Source organism: Pongo pygmaeus, chromosome 3 (assembly GCF_028885625.2).
Source record: "Pongo pygmaeus isolate AG05252 chromosome 3, NHGRI_mPonPyg2-v2.0_pri, whole genome shotgun sequence".
NCBI lineage: Eukaryota > Metazoa > Chordata > Mammalia > Primates > Hominidae > Pongo > Pongo pygmaeus.
In genome coordinates, this window is record NC_072376.2 from 45,608,635 (window position 1) to 45,622,790 (window position 14,156).

A 14,156-nucleotide genomic window follows, 5' to 3' on the forward strand; every position below is an offset into this window, starting at 1 on the left:
AAACTCAGTAGAATTTCTATACAAAAATAATGTTCAAGCTAGGAGTCAAATCAAGAATGTAATCCTATTTACATTAGCCAAAAAAATAATACCTAGGAAAACATGTAACCAAGGAGCTGAAAGATTTCTATAAGCAGAACTACAAAACACTGCTAAAACAATTCAAAGGTGACTCAAAGAAATGCAAAAACATTTCACGTTCATGGATTGGAATAAACAATATTATTAAAATGGCCATATTGGACAAAGCAATTTACACATTCAATGCTATTCCTATTAAGCTAAAAAAATAGTTTTTCACAGAACTAGGAAAAACTATTCTAAAATTCATATGGAACAAAAAAATAGCCCAAATAGCCAAAGCAGCTCTAAGAAAAAAGAACAAAGCCAGAATCATCACATTATCTTATTTTAAATTATATGATAAGGCTGCAGTAACCAAAACAGCATGGTACTTGTACAAAAACAGACACATAGGCAAATGGAACAGAAGAGAGCCCAGAAATAAAACTGTACACCTACAGACATCTGATCTTCAACAAATTTGACAAAAATAAGCAATGGGAAAAGGACTCTCTATTCAATAAATGGTGCTGGAATAGTTGGCTAGCCATATGAAGAAGACTGAAATGGGACCCTTATCTTGCACCACATACAAAAATTGACTCATGATAGATTAAAGGTTTAAATGTAAAACTTCACACTGTAATAATCCTAGAAGAAAACCTAGGAAACACCATTCTGGATGTCAGCCTTAGGAAAGCAATTATAGCTCAGTCCTCAAAAGAAATTGCAACAAAAACAAAAATGGACATGTGAGACCTTATTAAACTAAAGAGCTTCTGCAGAGCAAAAACAACTGTCAAAGAGTAAACAGATAACTTACATAATGAGAGAAAATATTTGCAAACTATGCATATGACAAAGATCTAATATCTAGGTCCAGAAGGAACTTAAACAATTGAAAATCCAACAAAAAATAACCCATTAAAAGTAGGCAAAATACATGAACAGACATTTTTCAAACAAAGACATAGAGGTGGCCAACAAACATAGGGAAAATTTTCCACACCTCTAACTGTCAGAGAAATGCAAATCAAAACCACAACAAGCTATCTTACACCAATCAGAATGACTATTATTGAAAAGCCAAGAAGCAACAGATATAGACTAGGCTGTGGAGAAAAGGAAATGCTTATACACTGTTGATGAGAAGGCAAATTAGTTCTGCCAAAGTGGAAAGCAGTTTTGAGATTTCTCAAAGAACTTAAAACAGAACTATCATTCTACCCAGCAATCCCATTACTGGGTATATATCCAAAAGAAAACAAATCATTCTACCTAAAAGACACACGCACTCACATGTTCCATGCAGCACTGTTCACAATAGCAAAGTGATAGAATCAACTGATAGGTGCCCATTAGTGGTGGATTGGATAAAGAAAATGCGGTAAACACTATATAGCCATAAAAAAGCCATTAAAAAACTACAAAATTGTGTTTTTTGCAGAACAGAAAAGTAAATACCCCATGTTCTCATTTGTAAGTGTGAGCCTAACATTGGGTGCTCATGAACATAAAAGACAATGGGGACTATTAGAGAGGGCAAGGAGGTATGAGGTAAGGGTTGAAAAACTAACTATTGGGTACTATGATTCATATATGGCTGATGGGATTATTCCTACTTCAAAGCTCAGCATCATGCAATATACACAGGTAACAAATCTGCACATGCATCCCTTGAATTTAAAATAAAAGTTGAAAAAAAAAATAACTACAAGGCTACAAGCAACTACAAAGCCCCCACATTATGGTCTTCCACTTCAAATGCTTATCTCCCCAACCCTCGCTTGGCATGACTGAAAGCTTCACTCACTTCTAGTATTTGTTCAAATATTATTTAATCATTGAAATCTGTCTGATCACTATTTGCTCTTCTATCCAAATTCCACACCTCCTTGCCCAGCTCATTTGTTTCTCTATGTATTAGTCCATTTTTATACTGCTATAAAGAACTGCCCAAGACTGGGTAATTTATAAAGAAAAGAGGCTTAATTGACTCACAGTTCAGTATAACTGGGAAGGCTTCAGTAAACTTACAATCATGGTGAAGGCAAAGGGGAAGCAAGGTACCTTCCTCACAAGGCAACAAGAAGGAAAGGTGCTGAGAGAAGGGGGAAGAGCCCCTTATAAAACCATCAAGTCTCGTGAGAACTCACTATCACGAGAACAGCATAGGGGTAACTGCTCCCATGATTCAATTACATTCACCTGGTCTCTCTCTTGACATGTGGGGATTATGGGGATTACAATTCAAGATGAGATTTGGGAGGTGGGGGCACATGAAGCCTAACCATATCACCATAGCTCTAATTTAATTACAAAATCCTATACATAAATGATAAAGGATGAAATAGTATTAACCCATTAAATAATATTTGCCCATTTGGACAAAAAGATAATTTTATAAGTTCCAATTTAATATATTTATGCTTATTGTTTACTGTGTATTTCTCCCTCCTGAGTGCCAACTCCAAAACGGTAGAAGGTGTTTTATCTCTAGTTCATGGACATATCACAAGTTTCTAGAACAGCTTCTGTCACACACAGGGTTTCAATAAATATTCCTTAGTAAATAAATATATGTTGTCTCCACAGGCCCTATCTGTGATCTGTTGTTCATGAAAAGTTAGGTAGTATTTATTTACAACCATCAAACACATTTTCATAAACACAGTATTTCAGGGAAAAGTTCCAGAAAAGAAACGTATAGGTTCTAATCTTTCTGAGTAGAAGATACAATATACTCTATGTCAAGAACTGTAAGAACTAGCTTTTTAAAGGGTAGGAAAAATCACTGATTTTAGACCTAAAATCAAAAAGTAAATAAATTTTCTCTCTTTTTTGCCTTCATGTTTGAGCTACTAAACCCTTTTGTAGAAAGGTTCCTTTCTAGGGTTGTAGCTCTGAATAATTTTTCACTGTACACAAAGCTGTAGGAAAGCAAAATAAGTAAAAGAGTGATAAATAACAGCATTATAGATTTAAACTTTCAGAATTTTATTATATGTGCTGCTGAAGCAAGCACTAAACTTCCAGAGTTTTAAAGAGAATTGATAATCCACTCAATTCTATGATTATTTTATGAGCACAAAGGAAAATACAGTGGAACCTATCACTTAACATACATAGAGAGATGCTTTGAAAACTTGAAATGGCAGAAGAGAACCAAGCCTAGAATATTAGGTAAGTGTGTCCCTGTATGCTTCCAATCTGTCCTGTGGTTAACTCTGCCATGCAGTTAATCATATTGTATCTTAATTAATTACTTATTTATTTATGACCCTCTCTAAGCTTTAAGCAATTTGAAGGTATTTAGGTATTTAAATACCTTAGAGCCAAAGGTATGTAATGTGATACCCGCAGCACCTACTCCCAAATCTGATAGTTTGTGCCCAATTTAATAAAAATCCATGAATAAGTAAATAAACAGAAAAAAAATTTTAGATCCTATTGTGCTATTTTCAGATAAAATTACCATGAATCAAGAACATAACTAAAACTATAACTGTGGTCCTTAATTTAAAAATTATGGTAGATAACCTGACATAAAGCTAATTTAAAAAACACAGTAACTTTCTGATACCAATACTAATTCATCAAAAATAAAAACAGAAGGAAAAAACTTACTCATTTGACAATGACAACACAACATATGAAATGATTAAGCGGAACTATAACAGGGAAGGTAAATGTCTTATGTGAAGAAAACTAAAAACTTTACTGAGGAACATAAAGACAGAAAAAATAAAGACAAAGTAAATATTTTGTCTATAAAATATTGTTAATGTATGATTCCTAAATTTTTGATGCGTTTAATACAGGTTTAATCAGAATCTCATCTTTTGTGTGTAACAGGTTAAAACCATTAAAATTAAGTAGAACAATCACGTGAGAGTTTATAAGATATTATTTAAAAAGGGAATTCTTAGATGGACTTTTTCTGCAAGAATAAAAAGAAAACAAAATAAAGTTTCTGTAATTAAAACCTTATTGTAGCAATAAATAATGAAAACAAAATTAAGCTTTCAAAATAAAATCCCAAATATATAGAAATACAATATATGATAAAAGTGAATTATCAGTTTAGAAATACAAGAATTATTCAGTAAGTTGTGTTGAAATGCTAATTAGCTCTTTTAGAAGAAAACAAAATTAGATTCCCACCTTACACAGTAAATTGTTATATATATCATGGCATTGGGGAAAATCATTTTTTTCTTATGTTTCAACAGCAACAATTGAAAATATTTTCGAAAAGCAAGTAAAGAAAGAAAAAGTTGAGTAAAAAACTCAAACTGTAAAGTAAAATTAATTTTCTGTCTACAGACCAGAGCATGAATAAGATTATACATCAATGATTTTATAATTTGAGATGTGAAAAATTGATTTAGGAGAAAGAAGTAAAATGTGGCTTCATTTATAGTCTATTTTATATGGTTTCCTTGGTAGGGTTGAAGATATAGATCTCTTCAAAATTACATCTAAAATAGGAAACAAATAGCAATTTAAATTGCTTTTAGCACTGTGTATCTCTGTTACTTTCAAAAATAAGTCTGGACAATTGCCAATCATATCAGAGCATAGTTTATTTACTTATATTCAATATAAGATTAAACATAAGATAGCTAATGAAAAAAGAGTAATATCAGAATACATTTAAAAAATTAATTGGTACAGTGGCATGTTTTTAGAAAGAGGATAAAAAAAGACAATTATACAACAGATTTTTTTCTTAATGCCTTTGGTTATAGACTTGAAATTTTTGTAGCTTTTTGATTGATTTTTAATAAAAGAATAAATACTACAAATAAAACACTATAGCTTGCCAACTTTTAGATTTTTGTCTTTGTTGTTTATTTGCTATGTTTAGTAGGCCAACTTTGTTCCTCAAAGCAGAGTTTAGAAAACTACAAACGACCCATCCAATGAAATCTTCAGAAGGCTGGTGAATGCCCAGAAATTGTAAATGTTATTTTGTGACCATTTCTATGTGAGTGCTTTTTGGAGTAAGAGAAAGAAAATGTAATTTTTATTATAGTCTATTTAAAAAATGAACACTGAATAGACAATATATTGAAATTATCAATGATTTCTCCATTTTTAAGTTCATTTTCATAGTGCCTGACAGAACATAAGTTAGACTTAGAAAAAAAATACAAATCTTGGTGACATTCACACTCTCTGAGACTTTGGGATATCTATGCTTCAGATACATTCTTCAAGGCTGCTAAAAATATTGCAACATGGAGGCGTTATATTGAGCTTATTAAATTATAAAACATATTAAAAGACCTTAAAAGTGGAAGAAAGAAATGGGAATTCATACCTCTGAAGGCAGAAACGTATATATTTTTCTAAGCCTTGGGATCTGAAATGTGTGTCAAATATTTTAATTGACAAAAGATTGTCTTAGACTATTCACTTCAAAAACTAAGAGAATACAAATAAGTGAACAGAAAAAGCAAAACAGTCCAGTCTACTCTAGTTATGACAATCTGATGATTTTGGAAATGAATTGTTACTAAGAAATTCCAGAGACAAATATACATTCATAAGCCACCTGCAGAGGGTAACAAATTAGGTTATAAAATACAGGCATCTGAATTAATACTTAACTTCAATCCAGCCAACAGAGCTACTCAGTGCTAGTAAATATGGCTCTTTTCTGGAACAGGTATTCTTTACTCAACACACTCTATTACACGTGCTGGAAAATTATTATTACAATTATACCCATCTAGGATGACCAAGAGGTGAATGATATCCCTGTACTTAAGCATACTGTACCTATTGTACAACCATTAGTGATTGTTCTGGAAATCTACCCAAAGATTAACCTAGTGGCTAGAACCTTTGATTCTAGCAGTCTTAAAGCTATCTAGGGAAACAAATCACATCTTGACATGACGATTAAAATATATATTAAACTCACTATTTTATAATCATAAACTTTCTGATCCTATATTCTAGCTATAGGTTGATGAGCAGGGTCTATATTAAGTTTACTTCTGTATCTCTATTGCATAGCACAATCTCTATTACTTTTTAGTCACTTAATATTTGTCTAACAAATAAGGAGAAATGTCAAATCTCAGAATACATTGTTCCTAGGAGGAAAAGATTTCTACATTTCAGGATTTAAAAATTAAACTAAATTATATAGCCTTCAATAGGATGTTTCTATTTTAATGCCACATCTTACGCAACCAGAGTAAAGGCTCACCTAAAAGATATAGGAAATCTATATACAAAAAATTCTACCAAACTGTGAGACTCTACCTTTGGCACAAGATGGTAATGTTATCTCTGTCTCTCTCTCTCTCTCTCTGTCCCTCTCTGTCTGTCTGTCTGTCTCTCTCTCTCTCTATATATATATATGTATATATATATATACACACACACACAGCTACAGTATAATACTCCTTACCTTTATCTTCAACCCCCTAACAGAACATATAGCCTACTCTTTCCTCAGATGTAAGGATATATACTATATATAGATCTATCTATCTATCTATCTATCTATCTATCTATCTATCTACCTATCTCTATCTATCATCTATCTATCTATCTATCTATCTAATCTATCTATCTATCTATCTATCTATCTATCTATCTATATCCATCTATCTGTCTATCTATGTATCTATCTATCTATCTATCTAGATATATATATATATATCCTTCACTCATACTGACCTGAACTTATGCCTATGACAGCTGAGAACATACAATATTTTCCCAGAATTGCAACTGATGGCAACTTCTCTATTGCCCCCACTGTACCTCCTCTAGAATTCTGAGTAGCAATTACAGCATTTTATTGTGTTTACTTGTTTATGTTAATATGCTATCTTGACACGAACTACTAGAGTTTATGTTCATTGAGCAGGAATTCTCATTTCTGTATCCTGTTCATCTAGCACATAGTATATGTCCTATTTATGCTAGTTGAACACTATAGGGCAATGGCTTTGTCTTGTTTATCATTATTACCATTATATCTAGTTTCCAGAACCCTGCTTAACACACAATGGGCACTGAGTAAATATTGGTGGAATGAACAGTAGTGCTCAGTGAGTATTTACTCAATGAATTAATAGCTAAGGCTATTTCTTGAAACATGGGACTTCAGCTGGCTAAACTATTTTAGTACTGATAGACTTAGATAATGAAATGTTTGAAAATAAAAAAGACCATAAATTTAATCTACCTCCTACAGAGCATGAGAACACACTAACAAGCTTCTGCTTGAACATGTCTAGTGATAAGATATCCATTACCATGTTAGATAACTTTTGTATTGGGAGAAAATCTGCCTTCATATAATTTCTACTACTTGGTTATGGTTTGTCTACTACATATATTCATAATAAATTCAAGCATGATTATATATAGCATCCTTTAGAATAGGATAACCATTCAATTCCTCAGTAAACTTATGTAAATTAAAAATTTTTGCTTTTAAGTTTTTAACATAGTTTTGTGTGTGTGTGTGTGTGTGTGTGTGTGTTTTGTCTGCGTCAAGTACTTCAGTGTGTCAAAATTTTCTTTAAAATAATCTGGCACTACCCATAATACTCCAGAAAGTATGTGATAGGTACAAAGTAGATTTTTGTACTTAATGTGATTTTATCAATGAACTCACAATTTACTGTAGTATCTCTCTTCTCTTCTCTTCTTTTTTACTCCATTTCCTTTAAACAAATTTATCAACAGTAATGTTCATTGTTTTGACTTATATTGCATTCATAATCTGAGAGATGTGGTAGTTAAAAATGCAGGCGGGGGTATAGAACACAGGGATTTAAGTTTTGGTTTTAGCACCTATCAGCAAGATGACCTTTAATAAGTTCACAAAAATGTCTGTTCCCCTATTTTTCCATCTGTAAAATTGAGAGAATAACAATATCTAGACTATATTCTTCTTCTTTTTCTCATTAGGTAATTTGGCTAAGTATAATCTTCTAGGCGGAATACTTGACTTCAGATTTGAAGACATTTTCCCCATAGTCTTCTGGTATTGCTGATGAGAAATCTCTTGGCTCTTTAGTTCTTTTTCCTTGATTATGATCCATTCTTTCAGTATACCTTCAAAAATTTAGGCTCCTATGTTTATCTTTAGTGTTCTAGAAGTGTATTTTTAATTTTGATTAAAATATATTTTTTTCTTTAGTGTCATAAATCTAGGTCTTAGCCATGAATAAGTATAAGCTGCATTTAAAAGACATTTAAAAGACTTAAAAGACATTTAAGAACACACAAGGATCCACATATTTCACTCTACTGCACTTAAAACCACTTTAGCGAGGCTATATCATACTAGAATAACTATAATTCCACAGAATATCTGTTATGACTTTCTTTTCATATAAAATTTTAAGTGTTAGTTTCTTTGCACAGATTTTCTTTCTTGGAAATTTCATTTCTGGAAATGCATACGACAACTCCACACTAATGAAGATTTTCCGCCGCAAAGAGTTGTCTGAAATCACTCCAGTGAGAAATGGTGGAACTGAAGCTGGAATTTAGATCTGTTGGTAAAGGCCAGGATTCTCACTTGAAAGCCTGCCCATATGTGAATTACTCTCTTGAAGCTCATTCTTCCTTTTCTTTCATGGCAGTCATTTATCATATTTTGGTAATCATTTTCTCAGTATCTCCAGAGTCATTTTTCAGTTTTTTTTACTCTTTCTTTTCACCCCTCCTTTGGGCCTCCACCTTCATCCTTATATTCTTACATTCAATTAATCTATTTAATATTTGAATGAAATATCAAACATTTCCTCTTGTTCCTTAGCCATAAGTGTTCTTCGTAGTATAGAATGGAAGAAAGATACTGATTGTTTGGATAAACTAAAAGACTCTGTACACAGGGGGTTTATCAATTATGACATTTGCATTTTAGCTTCAAAAATCATTTTCCTCTCAGTCTTTTGCATATTTAATTATCATGGAATATCTTTACTTAGTCATTTGGTTCTCAAGTCTGAATGGTTATCATCAACATTTTATTACAAAATTAAGCCAAAAATCTAGACACTTAAAAAATTATTCATTCATTACTACCCACACAAAACATATTACTGAAATTGCTTGAAAATAATGTATTTTAAAAAGCAAGTTTATTTGAATATTTTCAACCGGGCAACTGAATGCCACGTAGTATGATTATTGACTCATGGAAGTTGTTCTGAAAAAAGAAAATTGTGATTTTTTCCTGGAGCTCTTTCAATATATAACTCTTAGTCAAGGCTTATTGTAGGTTACTTTTGGTAACAGCTAAAATCTCTTTTTAAATTCTTTTTAAAAAACTGATTGTAACTAGATTTTTTTCATCATTACAAAGAAGTTAAATCAAGCTGAAGAGATTCTAAAGAACTTGTCAAGATGCCAAAGAGTCTCCTAGAAAATGATACACAAGAACCATGACTACAGTTTTAGTTACAATGATAGGATAGGTTTTCATAGTTCAGCAATAAAAAATAAAATAGTGTCTCTCCTCTATAATGTTGATGGAAATTAATGAGGAAACTAAGCATTACAACTGATTAAATACAAAAAAAAAATGCTTCCAATTTGGGGAGTCCCCAAAATAGATGACTTTCAAGATATATTTTGGAAATCATATAAAACACTAAAATGCTCACAAATGAACTATTTATGGTTAGTTTTGGAAGGGAAAACCAATCAAAAGAAAGGGAAAAGGAGAGAGAAATACGATCGTACATGATTTATACATGTTAGCATCTGTTACCTCCAACTAAATATTAAAAGGATAAAAATTTCACCCAACTGTAGCTACTTTAATTTACTTATTTTAAAAGAATGTTCATTGCAACATTATTTTTTAAATTTATTTTTTAGCAAAAGCATGCTTTATTTCCTTTTAATTGCTGTATTTCCCAACTTGGTCTCATAGAACCCAATGGAGAAAGAAACATATTTTAATAACATTCTCATGGTTTGCCTACAAAAGTGTTTCTGTGTCAAACTTTTTCCATTCACTGAAGAAAAGAGTTTATGATGCATCTTAAAGAAAGCATGCTTACATTTGCCTTTTATTGCTAGCTTTCTATCTCATTTTTAAAAATTATGTTTTTAGGGGGTACTTTTAAATGTATAACATGAACTGTCATAACTGAGGCCTTAAGGGCTAATTAGAACAACAGCTTATAAATTTATCTTTTAATGTATATTTATTCACTGGACAAAATAATCCAGGTTATCTATATTACTGTGATAATAGAAATTATGTGTTAACTGTACAATACCTTTCTCACTTACACATATGGTTAAAAAGTCCATAGCATTCACACTTATAATTTCCCTCCTGAAAAGTACTTAGATAAAACAGTGAAGCAACCATTGACTTATTACATGTTTCAGTTGAAATCATAGATGTATGATTTCAGTTGAAATCATTGAATGTGAAAATCTTAAGAAATCATACGTGGTCTAGTGTCCTTCATTTCATAGATGAAACTGTGTTCAGAGAGGTTAAAGTCCCTTGACACATGAGATCATGTCTCCAGGCTGCTAAGCCTGTACTCTGTCCCTTCAGCACACATCTCTTCAATTCTGAGAGCTTGATGTAATTGGCTCTGGAGCCAATTACAATGATTGCAAATATTCCCCAAAACAAAACATGTTTATTTAAAATAAAACATCTCTTGGGATAGATAATATGCTCTTTACTAAACAGCTTGCCTATTTCGTTGAAAGGAAAACTCGTATACAATGATAAAAGGTTGTTATTTCAGAAAACTACTGGTAAATCTGTTTTTACTTTTGTAATATTATGATGTACATGTATACCTAAATATCTTTTATAAAATGCTATAATATTTTCAAAGAATAAGCCATTATGACACAACATATATAAGAAATAATTCATCCAGTAGTATGTTTATGTTTGTGTCAAACATTTAAGAATCTAAGGGAACAGGGTTAAAAAAAAAAAGAGAGAGAGAAAACTTCAATCCTAAAAAAGCACTAACTGTCAAAAAATTCTAACAAGTCTAATATTACTTAGTATACTTTAATCCAATCTCTATTTTCTAAGAGAAAATATACTTGTTCTGTATGCTGGTATGGTAAAAAAATTCACTCTAGCTTTACACTTACGTTTATAATAATAATTCATTTTAGCAGTGATACAAGTAGTTATAAAGGCATCTTTCTATCTTCATAATGATTGTACTCTACTTTTGAATTCTATACAGAGTTACTTTTTTAATAATGTAATGTTAAAAGTACATTTATTTGAAACAAGTTGCATGGTATGTGTACCATGTCCCAGACCTTTATAAGTGTCTATGTCTTAATCAACATATTTTAGCTCAAGTCACCCACTACTCCTACATATAATCCAAGAATGATACCTGAGCATTTTATATGTCTACCAGAATGACTTAAAAATTTTACTGAAAGGTATTACAGTCCAGTTTTGTTCCTGTTAAATTTGAAATTTGTGATTGGTGACACTTTTCTCTCTCTCTCTCTCTCTGTCCCATACACACACACACACACACACACACACACACACACAGCCAAGACATTCGTGTGGCCACACGTTTTTAATTACTGACGGACAGCCAATTAAAAAAAAAAACACTCAAAGCTGGTTCAAATGAAATATACACGGTTATTTTTTACTTGGATACTATATATTTTTAATGCTGATAGATTTGTTTTTAGCCAGATTTACAATATTTCTTGATGTAAAACACTGCTTTGTTCCAGAAAGTTACCAAAAATGAGGAAAGGGGAAAAGCAATAGCAGTAGGTAGAAACACATCATACATATCATGCTGTGTAACAACAAGTTTCTGAAATAACTTTGTTTTTAAAATGCAGAATCATCCAGAAAGTTCATCGGTGGCATTCATTCAGTAAATTTACTGGCAAAGTCATTTCTCCTCCCCCTCACTCCCTCCCAGTAACCCAACCTTCACTAGTTCGCTAGTTTATACTCTGCTTGAAGTCAAAAACAACTGAACCAATATCATGCTTCAGAAATATGTTACTTTCCTTCTATCTGGGAATGAATAGATCTAATGAGAAAATAAAACGATGGTAAATACCACATATGTGTTAGGAAATGCAAATTAATTACTTAACGTAGAATAATTTTTAAAAGAAAGGGGAATAAGGGGAAAGGGGTGGATAGCAAAGAATAGTTTTAAGCCCCTGAATTTACTCACCAGTTTCCCAAATGCAGGGTCAGTAACAAGAAGACCAACCTCACCCCTCTACTTTGACTCCGCAGAAGAAAAGGGGAGAAGAGAAAAGCTTTCAAAGGACCCATCGGAATCGCTTTTTTACGTGTGCTGCACTAGCTCAATTCTCCCAGCCAGGACTTTTCCTCCCACCTCAGCAGCAGCTGGCTGAGTACAGAAGGGAGAGTGTGGAAAGGCAGTGCACCTCCCAACCAGGTAGGATGCGACTCCCAGCAGAATTGAGCCAGGGAGCCAATCAGGCCGAGAGGATGCTGGCATAAATTATCTTAAAAAGAGTTGAGCCAATCAGTAGCCCAAGGAGGCGGGGTTCTCCTACTAGAAATTGAGCCCAGTAGGGAAAAGGGCTCCGTTTTTCTAAAAGAAAAACAAACCTCTTCTCCCTCGCAGCCGCGGAGAAACGTTTGAGTGGCCTTGAACAGAATCCCTCCCTAGGGAGAGGCTGCCTTTCTCCTTCCCTTCTGCTCTTCCTCTTGTCTGACTCTATTTCGGTGCGACTGCCTCTTTCCTCTCCCGCGTTCGGATTCTAAATTTGTCTTCCAAGAGAGACCCGTGGGAAGCAGGCAGTGCCTAATTGGTTTTCCCCAGGTTCGTGAGGATTCTGTTAATTTGTGTTAATCATTTTGTTAATTTTGTGGGTGGGGCGGTGTCTCCTTTCTCTTTGCAGATCCAGCACCTGGCAGGATGCCCCGCACAAATGAGCACTAAGGAGATGTTGAATATATAATTGAATGAATGAATGAATGAGCAGGCTCCAGGCATTCCTGGTCACCACGTTTGCTCCCCCCAAACCCCTTCCACCACCTTAATAGTGAGAGAGGCTATGCAGTCTTCTTCTCCCGCCGGGCACCGAAAGATGACACTAATGAATAATACCAGGCAAGAACTATCTCATCTTACAAACACAAAAACAAAAGTCTGATTTTATAAATGTTGTCTTAGCCATAGGAGCTGTAGACCTATTAGATGGGCAATCCTAGTTCTCTTCCCCACTCCCCATCTGCTTTTGCATCTGTTAAGCCCCAGTGTTTGGTACCTAACTTCAGAGGCTCTGCTTTGAGTTCCTAGCAGAGCCCGACAGTTGCCGTGGTAACCAGAAAGCCTCTGGCAGCTGGAACAACTGTACAGGCGAAGACGCTGGAGGTGGTGGAAGCAGGCGCTTTCTCTGCCCAGCCATCTTCTGTCTTAAAACGCCTTCCCAAGAACCTGCTTCCCACGGAAGCCTCCTGGGGTTGGACTCTCTAGCTGTTAATCCACCCCACAACTACCTGGAATTGGCCAGATTCTGGTTTGAACTGCAATTTACTACCCAGTTACCTGAGCATATTTGTCTGCCTCAAACGGTTCAAGCCAGAAGTAACAGGGTTTGTGCACGGCCGTAAGGTAACTGTTGCTGCACTACCTACTGAAATCACTTAAAGAAACTGGATAGGGGTAATGAGGTTACTGATTCTTGTTCTCGCCCGAAATAATAAACGGTGCAGTGCTAGGCGTTTCTCCCCCTCTTTGATTGATTCTCCACCCTTTTAGTTTCCTCTGGAAATGCGCATTGACCCTCCTTGTTTTTCTTCTCCCACTACACATTAATTAGGCAGTATTTTTCTCTTCCACAAAGCATGTTAGTCAAGGTAGCCCATATCAAATAGTTTATAAAACAATAAAGTTTAATTATAATACATTTTAGGGTGAATAAATTTACGTAAAATGTGATGTCAATATAATTTTGAGGTTTTTTTTTTCTTTTACTGCTTCAATTAAGAATGTGCTTTGGATAGCTATTTAACTGTTTCATTGAATGCACACACTAACTCACTGATCTGATTAGCCAGAGAACTAGGAATTAATTCATTAGAA

At 33.6% G+C, this 14,156-nt stretch overlaps 1 protein-coding gene across 1 annotated transcript in view; it reads right to left on the reverse strand.

Annotated features, from left to right (window-relative positions):
* The window catches only part of GABRG1 (gamma-aminobutyric acid type A receptor subunit gamma1), an 83,380-nt gene extending 70,942 nt beyond the window's left edge, over window positions 1-12,438 (reverse strand). Inside the window, exon 1 of the mRNA XM_054486409.1 lies at window positions 12,270-12,438. Coding sequence (XP_054342384.1) covers window positions 12,270-12,373 — 104 coding nt within the window. The 5' untranslated portion in view covers window positions 12,374-12,438. The remainder of the gene's footprint in view (window positions 1-12,269) is intronic.
* Between the last annotated feature and the right edge of the window lie 1,718 nt (window positions 12,439-14,156).